Raw genomic sequence first — 21,483 nt, forward strand, 5'->3', positions numbered from 1 at the left:
CAAATCACTTGGCGTTTGAGTATGAGTAGTGGTCTTGAAATTTTATTTGTGGAATTTTTGCGTTTCAGTTATAGAAAAACAGAGTATTGAAGCGGTGTGCAAGCAGTAACATTACACCGCTGCAGTTCTCTGGTCTGCACCCATAATAACTCCCCTTCCCTATCATTAGCATTGAATTGAAATATTTATTTTTTGTTCGTATTTTTATTTTCATTTACAGGCGTCTGGCAACACAGGTTTATTGTCAGTTCCAAAGAATTATTTTCGCTTAAAATTGAAAAGCGATGATATTCATAGATGTATTTGCATTTAATTTTCATTGAAATATTTTTTTTATTGTTTTTATTGAAAACATGTGTATGACTGCATATTTTATTAATTGAAATTAAGTCTAGAATAACATATGTAGGTAAAATGTGCCATACTGTAGTGAAATTACTGTAGGCAAATAAAACCACACTCTAATTGGAAATATCGCAATAATATTTTCTACAAACGCAATTTCACACAAGTGCGAATCTCAAGTAAAGTTTAGTGTGCCGATTTTTATCATCAAACGTACAACCCTGCCAATTTGCTTATTTTGGGAAATTTCTCTCCCGTTTTTAAATTTCCTTTTACTACCCTTTAAAACACGCTCCGTAGAGTAAAAACAGCTGTTCGTTTTCTTAGCAAAATGTAAATAAAACATAGGGGCAAACGTCAACACCACTAGTGCAAATAAATTTTGGTGGTCGTGTTCGTGCGCGTAGCATAGCAAAGTGTTTTAGTAGTCTGCATCGCACAGTGCAGTCTAACGTACGTTCGCAATTGAAGGTGTACGGTGAAAAGCTGTCATCATTAATTCCATAAATTGTCTCCTGGCATAGTAGTAAATAGTAAGATTTGGTTTCAAGAAGAAGTTTCCAAAATGGAAGTGGAGCGCAGCTCAGCGCAAGCACAAGTGAATACGACAACTGCTGCTGGTAGCAGTACTGGCGCAACAGTTGCATTAGGTTCGGCCGAAAAATGTGCAACAATTGCTAACATCAAAAGCCAGCAACATCGGCGATTACAAGATGTCGGTACTCTACAGCGGGAAGACTTCGATGGCGGACCGGTGAGTGTAGATGAAATCGAACCGGGACTATACTTGGGTATGACTGCTGAATATGTACCATGGAATGATCAATCAACCATTCTCTTCTGCTGTAGGTAATTTGACAGCAGCAACTCACATGGAAACGTTGAAAAATTTTAAGATCACACATATTTTGACTCTGGACTCAGTTCCTTTACCGCAACATATATTACAAGCGAGCTTCCTAACAACAAAATACGTGCACAGTAAGTTGTGTTTCGCTTTCCTTACCAAACACTACAATCATATCACGATTTTCTAGCTGAAGCACACAAACATTTTCATGAATGAGTCGTAACAAAATTTCAAACCAGTTTGTATGATAGTGTGATAAAAAAAGAATTGCTTAGAAAATTTAAAATTATTTCTGTCCTTCAGCATAGAAAGGAATTTTTAAAGATATCTTTTGCCACCTATAAATCTTAAATCAGCATTCGTGTATGCACATACACATGACATTCCAGGGCGTCGTACTTAAAGCTTCACAATGATTTTATTTAAGGACTTACATGTATCGAAATAACAAGAATTGAGCACATGGATTTAATGTCAAATGGCCTTCTAGTAGCACCGAATTGTGCTCTACTAATATTGTTGCATGACAATCACGCACAGAGCTATTTAAAGGCCCCTTTGGGGATAAAGCCTTACAACTGGTTGCAAGGAAAACCCTGCCGAGACAGTTTCAACAAACTAAGCTTTTAATATCCTGACGAGTATCCTTTATGATGCACACACTAATGCACGTATTTGCATAGCCGGGTACTCGCATATGCCAGCATTCCACTGCGCGGTAGCCGAACATGCAATTTAGCCATATTGGCACGCAATTTCATCAGCAGACGCACAGGCATGTGGATAAGTATTGGGTATATTCAGAAACGCATTATAAATGCGCAGTAATTGCAGCGCCGGCAACACTGCCAATGTGACAAGTGATGCAATTGATAGATTTGTTGACGATTTGCAAAAAGATTTGTTGCATTTATGAACGCGTTTTACACTAAAATGGAAGTGTTATTGAGTTTAGTTGTTGACGATATATTTGAAGTAAAAAGTGATAGTTTTTTGCTAAATTTAAGAAAAAAAGACGTGTAAAGCTAAAAAGAAGATCACATATAGTAAGATGTTCATTAAAACGAAAAATTCCCAAAAATAAATCTTTTTTTCCTAGTCGCTAATGTTTTTTAATTTATTGTGATTGTAATTCATTACTTTTCCAATTTCAAAAAAAAAAAATCTTTTTTTGAAACAATTAGAAAATTTTCGCTGCGCGATTTGCCCGTCTATTTTCAAATCTTTATTCACTTTTTTATTTCTTCCGCCACCTTATTCCACAAAACACTCTTTTTCCTCCTCCCTGAAGCAAATTCACTTTCCATGCTCAGTCGGACTCTGAGAAGCAACTTTACTTCCGATGTACTTAAATAATCGCTAAAATCAAGAAAAATGTAATAAAATATTGTTTTAATAACGTATATTTAATATATCTTTGCATTAAAAGCTAAAAAAATTAGTTTTATACTCACTTTTCATCAGACATCATATTAGCGTAATCAGCGGCAGTATTAAAATTTTTCCTGCAAATAATGCGTGACGTTTGATACAAAAATGGCGTTTTGGAACGCGATGCATTTGCAGTACTGCCATATTTGCATTTCTGAAAGCACTGCTCACTCTGAAATGGTATGTTGCGCATTATAATGCGTTTCTGAATATACCCATTGCGTTTCGCCTATCCCTCTGTCGCTGACTGTTAGCGCCTTATATACGCTTCATCACATTCACCCTCCCCTGCACCCGTTGTGTGTGCGTATGCATTGCTGTTGTTGTTGTTGTTATAGCAGTATCTTTGCTCTGTCAGTGTAGTGTAATCACCGGTCGTCTTCGTCTAGCTCATCTAACGGTAGGCCCAGGAAACTGGCTGTTTCGACGGGTTGGGTCCAGAGGGACAGAGGTGTTAGATGAGTGGGTTTGATGGGGCATGTGAAAAGGTGGTTAGTGTCGTGCGGGGTGCCTTCACATGCCGGACATATGTTTAGTATGTCGGGGTCGATTCTGGATAAGTAGGAGCTTAACCAGAACGTAATTGTGCCAAGGTTACGCGGGACTCTCGGGGAAGCTCGAGCTCTTCGTCTGCAATTGGTGGTGGTTGGACTCCGATAACGGCATTCGGGGGTCGGGAGCTTAGGAAGGTGGTAAGGGTCTCCCGATGAATGTCGTTTATGGCCTGTCTGTACACTGTTTGATCCTGGAGTGGTCTGTCTGTTTTCTCTAGGATCTCGTCCACGTAGTTGAGGAAGTACCTCCTGATGTGCCTGGGAGGTGGCTCAGGCTCAAGCAGGTGTCTGGCCCTAGCAGAAACTGCTTGCTGAGCAGTTTGCTATGCTCCTTCCCAGGAAGCATGTGAGCCTCGTCATTCAGGTGTTGTATTGGTCCCTATTGCAGTATTTTGGCAGGTCTGGAGCTTCGTCCTCTGCGTATAACTGGTTCCAGGCGACCAGACACGCGCAGCATAGTTAAGAACCGGTCGGCCTATTGCTTTGAAAGTCGACAGCAACATTTCTTTGTCTTTGCCCCAAGTGCTGCCGGCAAGCGACTTGAGGACCTCGTTGCGATTCTGTACTCTCGATGCAATAGCGGTTGTGTGCGCTGAGAAGGAGAGCAAACTGTCAAAGGTGACTCCCAATATTCTGGGGTTGTTTATCGTCGGTATTGGGGTATCATCGACGTGTACCTGAAGTTGCAGCTTGACCTCCTTTGTCCAGGTGGTAAAAAGGGTCGCCGTGGATTTAGTGGGAGAAAGTTGTAGGTTTCTCTCAGTGAAGAAGCGAGAAAGGCGGGCGAGGTAATCGTTTTGTGCATAGGCCATCAATGTCATTGCCCGACGCCATTATGGTGCAGTCGTCGGCGTATGAGACCAGTGAGACTCCCTCTGGTGGCTGGGGGAGTTTCGAAATGTAGAAATTAAAAAGCAAGGGTGAAAGGACACCACCCTGCGGTACTCCTTGCTTTATTTTTCTCTGTTTTGACGTTTGGTCTCGAAATATCACCGACGAGTGACGACCACTCAGGTAGTTCGCGGTCTACCTCTTCAGCCCTGGCGGGAGTGTCGACTGTAAAATGTCATGTAGTAGCGTGGCGTGGCTGACTGTATCGAAAGCCTTTTGTAAGTCCAACGCTACTAGGACAGTCCTCTCGCAGGGGCGGTTTTGGTTTAGTCCGCGGTTTACCTGGGTGTTTATGACGGTGAGTGCTGTGGTGGTGCTGTGCACTCTTCGGAAACCATGCTGAAGTGTCCTGTGAGGAGTGGGAGTAGAAGGGCTTCAAGAGTCTTCACTACCGGGGAAAGGAGAGTTATCGGACAATAGGACTCCCCTTGGCTGGCGGGTTTCCCTGGCTTCAGTAGTGGGACCACTCTCCCTAATTTCCACTTATCAGGAATGATGAGAGTGGCCATAGACAGGTTGAAGACCTTAGCGAGAAATTCTACTCCCAATGGACCAAGCTTTTTCAGCATCAGCATGTTTAGTCCATTAGGGTCAATGGCTTTAGATGGTTTCACATGTTTGATGGCCCCCTGAACCTCGTCGCTGGAGAAAGCAAGCGGTGCACTGTTGTATGTCAGTTTGTGCAACCGTCTGGTGGCACAACGTTTGGATCTGTCGACCGGAGAATGCAGTATGAATTGACGGCTAAAGTAGATCGCGCATCTCTTGGGATCCGACGAAGTACGACCGTTGAAGGTGATATCCACCTTGTTGTTGTGCTTCGTCGGGTTCGACAGGGACCTTACGGTGGACCAGAGCTTGCTCACACCAGAGGTGAAGTTGCAGGACTTCAGATGCTCTACCCATTTGGTCCGCTTATGTCGGGTTACCAGTTGCCGGATCTCCGAATTGAGATCCTTTATTCGAGGACCCCCGGGATAGGCCTGGCGTAGGCGATCACGCTCATTCGCCAGAACAGCTGCTTCGGCTGGGAAATTGGGACGTATGTCCCGGATCCGTCCAGCGGTTATATGACGAGACGCGGCGGCTGTGATCACCTTGCGGAATGCGCGTTCGCCGGCGCCCATCGGTGGAAATGGGTAGGGCTGCGAAGATGTCCTTAGTAAATTCCGCGAATCTGGTCCAATCAGCTTTGTTAAAGTTGATACATGACCGGTGATCCGCGGAAACAAAGTTGGCAGGTTTCTCGAACGAGATGATAATGGGCAAGTGGTCTGATGCAAGCGGTAGCATAGGTCGCCAGGTTATGCTATTTATCAGACCTGCGCTAGCAATTGTGATGTCAGGCGAGCTGCTGCAATTGCCCACTACCCTAGTGGGGGCGTCGTTGTTGTTGTTTTAACAGCATAGGTGGGGGTGTCGTCGTTTACAGTGCTGAATGTCGAATCGTCTATCTGCTCTGCCAATAGCAGTCCCCTACGATCATTTGGCAGGCTTGAATGCCAAAGATCGTGATGCGCGTTAAAGTCACTTACTACCAATCGGTTTTCCCCCCTGATGAGCGCACCAATATCAGAGAGATATCCTGCCGGGCAGCAGGTAACAGGAGGTATGTATATATTATAAATTTCGAGCTCGGCATCGCCTGACCGGACAGCTATACCTTGACATTCTAAGGTGCTGTCCCTGCGGTCGATGCCTTCATCGATAAGACGATACTGCACTGAATGGTGGACTATGAACGCTAGGCCACCACCGTTGTCTCGCTCGCGGTCCTTTCTATGCACGTTGTAGCCGTCCCTGGTAATCAGGGGGGAGCTAGCGTGCAGTTTTATCTCCTGGACCGCAGCTATCTTGATACCATACCGGCTCATGAAGTCGACTATTTCGTCAATCTTGCTCGTGAGTCCGTTGCAGTTCAGTTGCAATAGCTTGAAGCTTCGCGGGAGTATGGTCGTAACTCGAGGGGTGAGGGATGCGTGGTGTTGTCTACGTTGGTCCTGCTGTGCGTTCCGCAGAATTGGTAGTGGCCTGATGTTGACTGGCGGCCGCGCCGCTGGGGGCGGTTGCGGATGCAGAGCTCTGCAGCAGGAGGCAACGAAGTCGCGTGTCCACTCACGGGTGGTGTGCAGGCCGGAGCACCTCCGAAAATGGAACCAGCCACTGCAAGAATTGCATTGGACAGTTGTCAAGTTTCGAGGAACTACGGTCTGACACACGGAGCAGACTGTGGGGGGGGCCAAGAACTGCTGTTTTGTCCCCGCATTGGGGTAGGAGCAGGAGGGTTGTGAGGGCAGTATCGCCGTTGAGGCAGGGGCCGCCTGTGGGCAGGAGCAACACGTGGCCACATACCTTGTGGACCACTCCCTGTGAGTCTTAAGGCCTGAGCAGGTCTTAAGATGCCACCACCCGTTGCACTTATTACACCTAACCGAGGTGGAGATCGGGTGGAGCCGTTTGTGGCAAATGCAGCAGTAAAATACATCTGGTCCGGGGTTGGGTTCGACGCCAGCGCGGAGGAGAAGTATTTGGAGCAAACGTGCTGCAATGAGTTGCTCCTGTGACGAAAGATTGGGGGTGGGATACGGTACACTTGGTCGGGAAAAACCCGAGTCGTTCCGGTAACGTAGAACCGCCTGCCATGTGCATTCAATTATTGCTATTGCCATAAAATTTTATTTGCGTAGGTTTAATTAAATTTCATTTTTTTGCTGCCATACATCCATTCAATAACCTTTCTTAGCACACCCACATCATGCAACATCGCCGCTAGTCATTGACAGCGATAAGTGAATTGTAGCGCACACCACATACCATCCAACACTTGCCGCGCATATCAAAGTAGTCATTACATGAGGCTTTGTGTACAGCGTACACGTTGCGCTTCACACACTCGCATATTTATGCATGAGCGAGGTTTACTCAGAAACATAAGGTGACTTTTAAAATTTCGCGGACTACGTAAATACTTGTACATACATACGTTTTCGGCCATTTTACAATTCTGTTTTCTGTTTGATATAAAGAATCCACGATCGACCAAAAGACGCGCTTGGTGATTTTTTTACCGCTTGTTCGTGATTTTTAGTCATACTTCAGTTACCTTGGCCCTTTGCGAACTGGTCCCGTTCGCGAAACTGAAAACATCCATAAAACAACAGATATGCCACGATCGAGGACATAAAGACCGTACCAGAGGAAGATTTTAAGGCTAGCTACAGAACAAGGATTAGAAAACGCGATGATGCAAAGGAATCTGAGGGCATTATTTTGAAGGGGGCAGCAGACATGATAGATAATTACATAAATACTATTCGAGAGACACAAAAAGTCACCCTATTTTTTAACAAACCTTGTAAATATCTAGATACATATACACATATATGCAGAGCTTTTACCCCCAACTGTCATTGTATAAGCTACAACGATCCGACCCATCGCCCTGTGCGGGTTGCGTTGACGTTGATGGCAGATACTGTGGATTTGTTTATTATTACACTCTCATCTGAATAAAGGCAAAAGCGACAGACTCGAATGCTTTTATTGGCAGCGTGTTTACTTTTCCATGATATATTTATGCCAGCCGCCAGTGTGGGTCGCAGAGCACATGAAAAAAAAAAACTCTTATAATAGCCTTATTCCACGCATGTAGAAAATAAACTTGCAGTGACATCGATAAACAAAATACTTATAGATGCTGATGTGTGGCGTTAGAAGTAAAGTAGGGAATCTTTTCAATATTTTAGACGTGCTGTTGAGCCATAAAAAAACTGAATACATGAAAAAATCAAAAGCAGCACAAATTTCACTTAAATAGACATTTATGGCGATTTTTTAAAGAAAATTTTGAGTTCACTGACGAAGGTTTTTTTCCTTTTAAATTTACAATTGTTGAGTTTGTATACAACTTCAATGGCAATTCAAACCCAAACCAACGCGTTTTTGTGTTCTCAATTGCTGCTATGACTTCTCATTTTGTTTTTATTAACTTTCTGTGTCTCTCTTTCATTCGATCTAGTTGCGGATATGCCTAAGGAGGACATCTTGCACCACCTGGATACCTGCACGGATTTTATAAGCAAGGCTTTAGAGCAAAAAGGCAATGTTCTTGTACACTGGTGTGTACACTATAACTAAACATAGAATAAGAATAACCTTCTGATTTCTCACCTCGAAATTTTTAGCTCATACTTATTTCCCTTTTAGTTACTTCGGCGTTAGTCGGAGCTCCGCAGCGGTCATAGCTTTCATTATGAAACATAACGATATCGAGTATCAAGCCGCCTTTGATTTGGTGCGCTCAAAACGACGTTTCGTACAACCAAATCCAGGCTTTGTGTCGCAGCTGAAACTCTATCGCCGCATGGGCTGCAAAATCGATCCGCAATATCAGCGTTATAAACTGTATCGCCTACGCTTGGCTGGGGAACAAGTACGCAAAGGTGTGCACTTGAAAATTTAATATGTGAGCATCATAAAACTTTCTTTACAATCATTTTTTCTTCTTTTCCCACACAGCAAAAATATTGCCACAATCGTTTAATAGTCTGATAAGATCAGATCCAGCCGTCACACAGGAGAATCCGGAACCCATTGTCTATCGTTGTCGTAAATGTCGTCGCATTTTGGCGTCCAAATCGCATGTGCTGCTGCACAACAACAAGTCGCTTCCTGTTACCAGCAATGCGCTACCAACCACCAGTCACACCAATGTAGGCGTGCAGACGGCGCCGCGGCTGCTCGAACAGATCGCCGCTCAAATACGGAAAGCTTCATTGGAGTCACCCACCGGCACTGATGCCATCAACGATGCCACGGAGCAGCAGTCGACGGCATGCCGCAGCATCCTGTTTGTGGAGCCGATCTCCTGGATGCGCAACATTTCACACAGCACACAAGGCCGTTTGAATTGTCCGAAATGCGACCAAAAGGTGGGAAATTTCAGCTGGATCAATGGCTGCCAATGCCCATGTGGCGAAGAAATATCGCCAGCTTTTTATTTGATACCATCGCGTGTAGAACTTTCCAAAGCTGTGCAGAACGTGCAAACCACACTTTAGATTAGTTTGAATAGAAAGTAGCAAGCGAAAGCTAGACAGTGAAATGCTGGGCATTTATTCTCAATGGTATTACTTGGCTTACTTACTACAGTTATGAAAACAAAAATTAAAATCAAAGTTTACAAATCTTGATGTGAAATTGAAATGCTTCAATTGTAAGTAAATCGAGACTCAAATTAAACAAGATATCCAAATAAATTGCTTCCTAGCTAAAATATCAAAATTTTCAAATTACGTTTAGATACATAAAAAACAAATTTAAACGAAAAATACCAAGTTGTGAGCAGCTAATCAAATTTAAATGTGTATATTTCTATGATGCGAACTTTCGGCGGTTTTGATGAAGAAAACATTTTAAATTTTGCAAATTAGCCAATTTCCTTTATGTTTCGAAAAAGAAAATGTAAGGAGTGTTTGTATGTATTATTGTAAAGTACTCAGCTTGAAGAGATTAAATTATAAATTTATGCGATTCCGCAAGAGCACCGACAATACTTGGAAAAACTGTATTAGAAACTTATTCCGCTTTACAAACATTTAAAAAATAATGATATATTGATATATGTGTGTATGTACGTCTCAACAAAGATAAACTAAAAGAAAAAATATTAAAAAATTGATATTTTAAGAAGAACTCATTTCTATGTGAAATTATTAAAATTCGTGATATGAGAAATGCCCAAGATTTATAAACGTTTTCCAAATAACACTGCATTTTTCGATTTCAATAAATAACAATTTCCATGAAACTACTGAAGTTTTTGTTGCCAAATGTACACACAACATTCCATATAGGTGACTACGTACTAAGTATCATATATTATATAATATAAGAGTACTTACCTGACAAAAATATCACACAAAAACGCGAAAATTAGGGCTCAAATTATATTAAAAAAAAAGTTAAAGCAAAAAAGTGATCCTTCTGCAGCATTCCTCCCTTTGAAGGTCGTAACCTTCACAATTTGGAAGATCCCATGATATTTAGAAAGATATAGGCAGACGCGTGAGCCATTCATCGGATACAATTTAAAAATGCAAAACTAAAACGAAAATACAGGGTCCGCCATATAACTTTACGGAATTAAAAATGCTATAAAAAAGAAACTACTCAATATTTTTCCAAAGTGTTTTTTTTATTTTGAAGTACAATCCTTCCGGTTAATGATGGAACACAACTTCATTCATATGGCTGCCTCGGCTAGCCATGCACCATCCCATACGATCGGTCTAATTTTTCAACACATTTTCGATTGTATGCGGCTGTATTTCAGCTATGACATCGCGTATGTTGGTCTTCAGTGCACCAATTGTTGCTGGTTTGTTGGCATAACACTGGTCTTTGACGGCACCCAAAGATTTCGGGTGTACGCTCGGTTTTTGGTCGGTCATTCGTTGGTTTGTCAATAAGCAACCCAGTTTCTCTTACTTTTTTCGCAAAGTAACGCACATACGCTTCATTTGGTGCTTTTCTTCTTCCCATAGCCGTACGTAATTTTCGTACACATTCTGCAACATTACCATGATTTTCAAAGTAATGTCGCAATATTTCCCAGCGATCTTCGAGCGTATACACAACCATTTTCGTTCAGCGGAAGAATAAAACTAATTTTCTGTCAAATCAGATGACAGCTAAGTGTTACCATTCTTCAAATAATACCTAGTCCAAATCCGTAACAATAGATGGCGGGCCCTTTATAATACTTAAAAAAATATATAATCCTTCATGATCAGCATTTTGGTCTTAGCATAAGATTAGCGATGAAACTTTTATGTTGTTGCTGACACCGCATAAAAATACTACAACACCCCCATTCCCATGGCAGCCGGTTCTACGTTACCGGAATGACTCGGGTTTTTCCCGATCAAGGGCTGCCGCCCCAGTACACTAGCCCTGTCTAGTGTATCGTATATCACCCCACCCCTTACGTCACAGGAGCAAACTCTCGCAGCTAACCTGCTCCAAATACTTCTCCTCAGGGCTGGAGTCGAATCCAACCCTGGGCCAGAGGTATTCTACTGCTGCGTCTGCCATCAACGGCTCCACCCGAACTCCACCTCGGTTAGGTGCAATAAGTGCAACGGGTGGAGCCACCTTAAGACCTGCTCAGGCCTTAAGTCGCACAGGGAGTGGTCCACACGGTATGTGGCCACGTGATACTCCCGCCAACAGGCGTGTGATGCCTCCACGGCTACCACACCCCCTGATAGGCCGGCACTACCAACCGCCACCACAACCCACACCTCCACGGTGAGGAGCCTATCGGAGCAACACAACTCCCCTTTAACCCCTCCTATCCCTTCCTGCTCCAACCCCAGTGCGGGGACAAACCAGCAGCTCCTGGTCCCCCGTACAGTCTGTTCCGTGTGTCAGACCGTAATACCTCGGAATCTGGTATCAGTCCAATGCAATTCCTGCAGTGGCTGGTGCCATTTTCGGAGATGTTCCGGCCTGCGCACCACCCGTGAGTGGACAACTGCCTACGTTGCCCCCTGCTGCAGAGCTCTGCACCCACTACCTCCCCCGGAGGCGCGGCCGCCCACCACCATCAGGCCGCAACAACCACAGTGGATTGCACAGCAGGTCCAACGTAGACAACCCCACGCGTCCCTCACCCCCCGGATTACACTGACCTCACCGAGAAGCTTCAAGCTTCTCCAGTTTAACTGCAACGGACTTACGAGCAAGGTCGACAAGATAGTCGACTTTATGAGCCGGCACAGTATCAAAATAGCTGCGGTCCAAGAAACAAAGTTGCACGCTAGGTCATCTCTGATCACCAGGGATGGCTATAACGTGCACAGACACGATCGCGAGCGAGACAACGGTGGTGGCCTAGCGTTTATAGTCCACCACACTGTGCAGTACCGTCTTATCGATGAAGGAATCGACCCCAGGGACAGCACCTTAGAATGTCAAGGCATAGCTGTCCGGTCAGCCGATTCCGAGCTCGAAATTTTTAATATATACATACCCCCTGTCACCTGCTGCCCGGCAGGATATCACCCTGATATAGGTGCGCTCATTAGAGGTGAAAACCGATTGGTTGTAGGTGACTTCAATGCGCATCACGATCTTTGGCATTCAAGCCTGCCAAATGATCGTAGGGGACAGCAATTGGCAGAGCAGATAGACGACTCGATATTCAGCACAGTGAACGACGACGCCCCCACCAGGGTAGTGGGCAATTGTAGCAGCTCGCCTGACCTAACAATAGCTAGCGCGGGTCTGATAAATAGCATAACGTGGCGACCCATGCTATCGCTTGCATCAGACCACTTGCCCATTATCGTCTCGATCGAGAGACCTGCCGATTTCGTTTCCGCGAATCACCGGTCCTATTTTAACTTTATAAAAGCTAATTGGGCCGGCTTCACGGAGTTCACCGAGGACACCTTCGCCGCTCTTCCCATCCCCACTGATGTGCGCGTCGGCGAACGCGCATTCCGCAAGGTGCTCACAGCTGCTGCGGCTCGCTTCATCCCAGCTGGATGCTATAAGGACATTCGTCCTCATTTCCCAGCAGAAGCAGCCAGTTTAGCAAACGAGCGTGACCACCTACGCCAGGCCGATCCCGGTGATCCCCGCATAAGGGATCTCAATTTGGAGATCCGGCAACTGGTAAACCAACACAAGCGGACTAAATGGGTTGAGCACCTGAAGACTTGTAACCTCACCTCCGGAGTGAGTAAGCTCTGGTCCACCGTTAGGTCCCTGTCGAACCCGACGAAACACAACGACAAGGTGGCTATCACCTTCAACGGTTGTACTTCGTCGGACCCGAAGAGATGCACGAGCTATTTTAGCCGGCTGTTTACACTGCATCCTCCGGGCGACAGAACCAAACGTCGTGTTACCAGAAGGCTGCACAAACTGACGAACGACAGTGCGCCACTTACTTTCTCCGGTGATGAGGTTCAGGGGGCCATCAACAAGTCGAAATCATCGAAAGCCATTGGCCCTGACGGACTTAACGCGCTGATGCTGAAGCATCTGGGACCCCTGGGAGTAGGATACCTCACAAGGGTCTTCAATTTGTCTCTGGCCACTCTCATCATCCCTGACAAGTGGAAAGCAGGGAGAGTGGTCCCACTATTGAAACCTGGGAAACCCGCCAACCAAGGGGAGTCTTATCGGCCGATAACTCTCCTTTCCCCAGTAGTGAAGACACTTGAAGCCCTCCTACTCCCACTCTTCACGACCCACCTGGCCCCAGCCCCACATCAGCACGGATTCCGACGAGTGCACAGCACCACCACGGCACTCACCGCCATAAACGCCCAGATAAATCGCGGGCTTAACCAAAACCGCCCCTGCGAGAGGACTGTCCTAGTAGCGTTGGACCTGAAGAAGGCTTTCGATACAGTCAGCCATTCCACGCTACTAGATGATATTTATCAGTCGACACTCCCGCCAGGGCTGAAGAGGTGGTCCGCGAACTACCTGAGCGGTCGGCACTCGTCAGTGATTTTTCGAGATCAAATGTCAAAGCAGAGGAAGATTAAGCAAGGCGTACCGCAGGGTGGTGTCCTTTCACCCTTGCTTTTTAACTTCTACATCTCGAAGCTCCCCCAACCACCAGCGGGAGTTTCCCTGATCTCATACGCTGACGATTGCACGATAATGGCGTCGGGCAATGACATCGATGGCCTGTGTTCCAAAGTGAACAACTACCTCACCGACCTTTCTCGCTTTTTCACTGCGAGGAATCTCCAACTTTCCCCCACCAAGTCCACGGCGACCCTTTTCACCACCTGGACAAAGGAGGTCAAGCTGTCCCTTAAGGTAAAAGTCGACGACACACCAATTCCGACTGTGAATAACCCCAAAATTTTGGGTGTAACCTTTGACAGCTTGCTCTCCTTCTCTGCGCACACAACCGCAATTGCCACTAAAGTCCAAAATCGCAACAAGGTCCTCAAATCGCTGGCCGGCAGCACTTGGGGCAAGGACAAAGAACTGTTGCTTTCGACATTTAAGGCAATTGGCCGGCCGGTTCTAAACTATGCTGCGCCTGTCTGGTCGCCTGGTACTAGTGATTCGCAGTGGATAAAGCTTCAGACATGTCAGAATACCGCCATTCGGACAGCGACCGGGTGCCTCCTGATGTCACCCATACAACACCTGCACAACGAGGCACAAATGCTCCCAGTCGCGGAGCACAACAAATTGCTCAGCAAGCAGTTCCTGCTGGGGTGTTACCGCAGGTTTCACCCCTGCAGACACCTGCTTGAGCCTGAGCCGCCTCCCAGGCACGTCAGGAGACACCTCCTCGACTACGCTGACGAACTCCAGGACAAAACTGACCGAGACCTACTGGACCGGACAGTATTCAGACAGTCAATAAACGACATTCACCGGGAGTCCGTTACCACCTTCATGAACTCCCGTCCCGTGAATGCCGTAATCGGAGTCCAACCACCACCCATTGCAGATGAAGAGCTCCAGCTTCCCCGTGAGACTCGTGTAACATTGGCACAATTACGTTCTGGATATTGTAGCAGGTTAAACTCCTACTTATCCAGAATTGACCCCGACATACCAAACACATGTCCGGCATGTGAAGGTACCCCGCACGACACTAACCACCTCTTCACATGCCCCCTCAAACCGACTCATCTAACCCCCCTCTCCCTCTGGTCCCAACCTGTCGAAACAGCATGTTTCTGGGGCCTACCCTTAGATGAGCTAGACGAAGACGAACGATGATATACCTACACTGACAGGGCTACCTTTGCTGTTAAAACAACAACAACTACAACACCCCCACGTTCCCCCCGACAGTCGGTTCTACGCTACCGAAACGACCCGGATTTATATCCGGCCAAGGTCTGTCACTCCAGACGCATTATGCTGTTACAACAACAACAATACATCCCCATACACACTAGGCGGAAGGCTAAACATGTGCAAGCCAGAAATAATTCAGCAAAAGCTAGCATTAATAGTACATGGAACAATTTCTTAGCTAAGCCATACATCTCATACAAAGCTAAATGGAATCTGTTTCAGGCTGTGTGCAGAGCCATACAAACATACGCTGCTCAAATCTGTGGTTATACGCTGTTCGAAGAAGTAAATAAACTTCAGCGTTATTTTATTAAAAGAATTTTCAAATTACCTGACTTCACCCCGAATTATGCAATAACGCTAGAAACTAACGTAGAAGATAGTTACTTATATTCGTTAGAACTATGATATGATATGATACATTTGGCAACATATACATTTGGAAAACTATCTATAAATACAACAGCAGTAGACTCTCGCTCAAACTTACACAGTGCATATTACGAAAAAACGAGTTTTGTTTTGACGTCAAGTGTTCTAGGCGAATTTGAAAATAACACTTCGAATCGCTTAAGCACACATCTAAGCAGACTAGACTACAAGTCTGCTATAACAACAATAACGGCAACTTGATAAAACAAGTATATACTTTAATAAAATAAGAAAAATTGTGTAGCCACAAAGACTCAATTCTTATAAAAATTTCACAGCATTTTTTTCGCAACGTAAAAGTTAGCTCGGATAATGGCAATCTTGAGCCGCACGGAATGAAATTATTAAAAGTATAAATCACTTTTAAGCTCACATAAAAAATTTTAATTTAAAACCATTTCAATGCAGCCAAGAGTGTCGTGATTTGCTGTCAGCACTTCCTTCCCCCTTCGCAACTCGTGCCATGTCCAATATCAAAATAATAGAATAATCGCCGCTTTTTTTCAAATCTGCATATTTTATTGAAAATTTTGTACCCATCTTCGTTTCATAAATAACTATGCTACTTTAATTAAACCTACAAAATCGGATAACGTATATGTCTGCGTGCGTTTTTATAAAGAAACGCGAAAAGCGTGTATTATTTTTATATTACAAGTTGTTTAGCTTTTTAACTTTTTTATAAAATTGTTCATTTAATTTTCAAGGCTCTTACATAATTTTGCCGATTTGGATGTTAAAAAAACGAGTTTGACTAATTTATAATATGAATTCAAAAAAGTTCAATTTGAAATACGAAACCTAGTAATTCAATCTGTAATAAGTCGCCTATGGCGGCCGAAAATAAAGCAACAAATTGCAAAGTGACGTTGTATTATTTTTCAATTACAATTCACGCTTAATTGCAAAAAAGTTAAAAAGTTACAATATTAGAAAAATAACATACGTAGTATAGTAGGCAATTTGCTTGGAAACGAATTACCATTTGCCATTTTTTCTGTTGTTTTTCAATAATAAAAATATGTATAAGAAAACTCAAGCATAAACTCAATAGTTAAAAAATCACCTTGTTTTTTGGCTTTATGGTGACCTAACAACTGGCGTACTGGCAGACCGTCCGGACGCCGACGTTGGAAGTACCTAGTTGCATTCTTTGTTGTGCTAAGTGCCGCTTCGTGTTGCTGATGGGGTAACCGGTTGCTTGGCTGTTCTGCTCAACTGTTTGTGTTTGAAAGAAATGTTGATTTTGGAAGGTGTCTGTTACCTGCAATGAGTTGGGGCTTTTGCCAGTTTGATGGCTCATGTTGCACCACACGAACAAAGGAAGGTAGTAACGATTGTTTGAACGAGTGTTGATTGTAGTTGCTCGATGATTCGCTGTATTCTTGTTGGTGATTTCTGTAAAAATGCACAGTATTGTGAAAGTTTTTGCAAATACCTCATAAAATAAAATAAATAAATAAATAAAATAAAAATATCTGCTAAAAAATATACCATCACACAAAATTTATGAAGCCTTCTTTCATCGCTTGTATTAGAGAAAGTAAAGGTAAAATTTTGCTTAATTTAAGGACTTATGAGGGATGAATGCGCTATATCAGCGATAGCCACGAAAGCTTTTCAAATCGGAAAACGCATGGCAGGATCGAGTTTTCGGGCACACATGCAATAACGTCAGATACCATAACACATGCGCCAAATCTTCATTGCCAAAATTTGAAATCAGTGAATTGTGCACACAAAAGCGAGCTTTCAACCAGCCCTTTGCAAGGTTATTTCGCCATTTGAGGCGGCTAGGATGTAGGATACCGAATTGTTAGTAAACGGTTGTGGACGACATCAACTTAGTGTCTCCAGTTGCGATTTTTTTTAATTTTGTTAAATCATTAACTTTGGTCTTGCAAAGTTAGGGGTTTTCACCCATTTCATTTAAAATATTGTTCGTTTTTATTTTAATTTAACATTTATTTTTAAAAGGCTTTCGTGGCGTATTTAAACGAATATTTCTGTACCGCAAATTGTTAACTTATTTTTTTATATTTTTTAAAGCAACTTAGGTCTATCATTATTTTTCCATATTTTTTAACTGCTGTATTAAAAGATAATATTTTCTTATTTAAATAACTTATTGACTATTTTAAATTATACGAGAAAAAAATACAAGTTAACCGTATCATAAATTATTGTTACCTTTGTAAAGCGGGTATGAAAAAACAGAGTTTTCCACTAAATCACACATCAACTTCAATCCCTTCACTTCCACCACATTACTTTATAACTTCCCAACACACAAAATCTTTTTCTCCTACTAAATAAGAATTAAGAGGCAATTTGCAAATTGATTTTTGTTTTAACAATTACCTCGGTATGGGTGAATGTGTGCGCAGTTTACTGAGCGTACGAACGAAGGAGCGAACTGGCGTACGAATGAATGCGTACGCGGGTCACTTAAAATCTACAAATGATATTGATATGGTAATCTTCACTTGTTGACTTCCAAAACATACAGTACGAAAAATACGAGTATTAATTTGCTTCTTTTTTTGTCATTTTGTTATTATTATTATTATTTTTTTTTTTTTGCTTTAAACTACATATCAGAAAAAATCCAAAAAATAGAAAAAGTACCTTGTAATAGAGTTGGTTCGAAGAGGACTGGTCTTGTAGTCGCAAAAGAACTGGGTTCTGGAGGACATTCAGTCACTCGTGTGCGTATGTGTGACTATAGTCACTTATCTTCATTTTGTAAATAAATTCACGCTATGAAAAGTTAAACAAAAAAAACTCAAAAATTAAAACCAACTACCTTGAAAATAAGCTGTTTTTTAATCTATTTTGTGTTTAATTTTTGCTTCAAATGTACCTCGAAATGACGTTGCCAAAGTAAAGGATTTTATAGCCTGACAATCGCACAACCTACGGCAATTCACGGCGGCATTTCGGCAACTAATGCCAACTGAGAGTAGAGTCTCATGGAGTTAAGTAGAGCAAACCGCTGGCTAGCGTTACAGGCAGTTACGCTGCAACGCCTTCAATGTGCATGAATGTCTCTGCTCCTAACAATTAAAAGTATTGATTTTTTTTTTAGTTTTACATTAATTTTACAACATTAAAACTTAAACAAATGAAAATCATTTTAAAGGCAATCTCCTTTGCCTAAACTATTCTATTTCTGTTTTTTTTTTTGTTTTTGTTCTTTGTATTTTGAAGAAAATTTTTATCTATATCTGTAAATTTAAATATTAAATAAAATATCTATTGGCGATTCAACTCCGTCAGAGTGCACAATATACAAGAGTTGTATTAAATCATGAATAACAAAAACGTTTAGACAAATGCTGCCCCACACAAAGACATACAGTCCACTCTAGACAAACACAAATCAAATCCTACATCAATCATAATTCTCGTTACTTAACTCAAGAGAATATTTTCCAATCGAAACCCCAAAAATGTTAACCCCGCATTTTGTTATTTTATTCTTATGAAAACAATGTAGCACGCGTTTGCTTTGAAAATTATGCATTGATTGTAGAAATATGTGTTTTATGTAAATATTCTTAAATAGAAATACTGTTAAAATAATATTTTCACTCACCTTGTTCTACGAATTGAGAATATTCTTTTATTTAGATTATGCTAGATTTTTAAGTTATATAGTTTGTTTTTGGGGAGAGTACCTCAATCCGCCACGTACGAATGCGTGTAATTAATAGCGGCTGCGACTACGGCTCCGGCTGTGACTATGACGATCCCGACTGCTGCGACGATGACTGCTGCGCGAATGCGATCGTCTGCGATGAGTTGATTTATGATGATCTGAAATTATTAAAACCAATTATTAGTTGAGAAAAATGTATTTATGCAAACATTTTTGGCTTACGTCGGTGTCTATCTGCTGAGTGTCGGTTGCTGTGATCGCGTGAACGTCCACGATAATCACGCTCACGTTCACGTTCACATTCGCGATCACGATGATCATGATGCTCGCTGAGATAAGAAATTACGAAAGGTATGCATTATTTTTTGGAAACTACTAAGCAAGAGCATATTTACCGTCTACGGTCGTTATGATGGCTATAACTGCTACGTTGAGCGCTGCGTTGCTCACGTTCCTCACGTCTCTTGCGCTCCTCCTCTTCTCTATCCTTTTGCCTGCGCTCGTGTATTTCTTCTACGGCTTTGCGCAAGCGCGAATACCCCAGATGTTGTTTGCCCATGAGATGGTCTTCGATACGCTGTTGAGCGTCGCCAACAATGAGAAACGCCCCACAGATTTCACAAACTTCCATTTGCTTCTCTGGTAGGGTCCCCAAATCCTGCATCCAAGGCAGCATTTTCTTTTCACTGCCACTGGCGCTCGAACTTTCTTCATTTTTTGGTGATTTATCGCATTCGGATTTCTCAATGCTGGTGTCCGATGGTGGCGTAGTTAAAACTTCTTTAAGCGCTCCATTTGCCTGTTGGTGTATTTGTTGCTGTTGTTCATGCTGGGCGACCAATGCCTCCTTTTCATCTTTCAATTGCTCGCACAGCGCCATAAGATCCTTGGCCTGATCAACATCACCACGTATGCCAGCTTCCTCTGCTTCGGAGAGTAACTTTTTTATGCGAGCGTTCATATTATTCAGCTGCTCCTGGTACTTCGACAGCGGTATTGTTGGTATAGGCTGATCACGATGCATGAGCTGCAGTCGCTGTTTGCCTTTTTGTATTTTTCGATCCACATCATTTAACATATTATTGCAAAACCTTAAGAACTCATCTTCGTAAGATCGTTTTCGCGGGGATGGGCGTGCTTCATCATACATCCGTTTCGCCTCGTCATCGTGGATTTGAGTGCATGGTCCCAAATCGGCTCGAGTATTAATAAAAAGGTCATGCGGACAGAATTTAACTATATAGTATTGGCAGAACTGTAATGAAGCCATACAAAAACAAAAACAATAATCAACGTTATTTCTAGATACTTCATAACGAGCGCGGCTTTATTGTTCCGCATGTGTTATCGATTTTGCAACAAACTACCAAAAACCTTACAAATGGCACAAGAGTGTTTGTATATTTGATGGCAAATTAATTCATTATACTTACATCGGGATCATCCCAACTTATTTTACGTGGCGCCTCTGATGGATGTAAATTACGATTACGACCCATAAGTTCGTCAAGCATTTGACGGGCTGCGTCCACCATGATTGAATTCTATATATATATATGTATATTTACTGAATTCTAAAATGTAGGGGTCAAATGTGAAACTTTCGGCAACGCACTTTCGATGCCACAATTAAATTACTTGCGCGAGTACATAAACAAGAAATTAAGATCTTTGTGTTATACTTTGCGTATTTATAAAATACTATCGATTTTTCTCGTTTATAACTTTTATTCACGTCTTTATGATACGTTTATGTATACTCCAAAACTATAGATTTTCCATCCAAAGTATATTTTTTTCATCAAACTATTCTTAATGATAGCTGTGGTAATCGAAATAGCCTCTAGCCGACTTTAACAAACACGATGACAGAACGAGAATGTGAAAAGCATCCTTGCCATGCTATGGCAAAAAGAAAAAGCACATGGTTGCATATTAATAGCCATGAACCAATTACTAAATATCATATAATCGTTCAACCGTGGATTTGTAATCGAATTTGTAAAAAAAGTTCGTCACGTTCTGCTTTTTGGAATTTTTCGTTTAGTTTATATTTCATGCTTCTTTTACATTTTCCGCATGTAAAAATCGACCTGTTCTGTTACTCCGCGATTGTAAACCACTTTCTACCATGAAAATCATATTTTTTTAAAACTTTGTTAATTTTCAATCAATTAAACTTACCCCACGTTTGCGTTTGTGATGAGGTAACGAATTCGAGCTGTCAATTTCATGGCATGCGGAAAAATCATTGCATAACTTTTCATTAAGAAAATCAATTTTTCGGGCAGAAAAAAAGTTATTAAACGCGAAATAAAAAAAAATATCAGTAGTTTCAAACATCACTTTGAATGGAAACGCGAACTATAAGATTGCACTATATGTATTTATATTTGCTTCTGTACTGTTTGACAAATAGATTCAATATTATTATAATGAGCGCGAAAAAATTCTTGAAATAGGTCACA

General features: G+C 42.4%; 2 protein-coding genes across 7 annotated transcripts; one reads left to right on the forward strand and one right to left on the reverse strand.

Annotated features, from left to right (window-relative positions):
- The first annotated feature begins 662 nt into the window (after window positions 1-662).
- Window positions 663-9,861, forward strand: LOC128859296 (dual specificity protein phosphatase MPK-4). Its single transcript, XM_054096171.1, has 5 exons — window positions 663-1,136; window positions 1,195-1,326; window positions 8,090-8,189; window positions 8,278-8,513; window positions 8,590-9,861. Exons 1-5 carry the CDS (start codon window positions 911-913, stop codon window positions 9,129-9,131), a joined length of 1,236 nt encoding a protein of 411 aa, XP_053952146.1. The 5' UTR covers window positions 663-910; the 3' UTR covers window positions 9,132-9,861.
- Window positions 9,862-15,850: 5,989 nt separating this feature from the next.
- On the reverse strand, window positions 15,851-20,905 carry LOC128859297 (luc7-like protein 3). Of its 6 annotated transcripts, none has more exons than XR_008454122.1 (9): window positions 20,449-20,904; window positions 19,411-20,270; window positions 19,238-19,344; window positions 18,953-19,173; window positions 18,218-18,410; window positions 17,983-18,114; window positions 17,716-17,809; window positions 17,545-17,659; window positions 15,851-16,752 (listed from the first exon to the last, which is right to left on the reverse strand). XR_008454122.1 is itself a non-coding variant. In XM_054096172.1 (5 exons), the coding sequence occupies exons 1-4, from the start codon at window positions 20,548-20,550 to the stop codon at window positions 19,064-19,066; spliced, it is 1,179 nt and encodes a 392-aa protein (XP_053952147.1). In that variant the 5' UTR covers window positions 20,551-20,905; the 3' UTR covers window positions 15,851-16,752; window positions 19,035-19,063. The 6 variants fall into 6 exon arrangements, 1 of the variants encoding a protein (XP_053952147.1); XR_008454121.1 differs by having other exon boundaries at window positions 17,545-17,662; XR_008454123.1 differs by lacking the exon at window positions 17,545-17,659.
- Window positions 20,906-21,483: the final 578 nt, after the last annotated feature.

Source organism: Anastrepha ludens, chromosome 3, assembly GCF_028408465.1.
Source record: "Anastrepha ludens isolate Willacy chromosome 3, idAnaLude1.1, whole genome shotgun sequence".
NCBI lineage: Eukaryota > Metazoa > Arthropoda > Insecta > Diptera > Tephritidae > Anastrepha > Anastrepha ludens.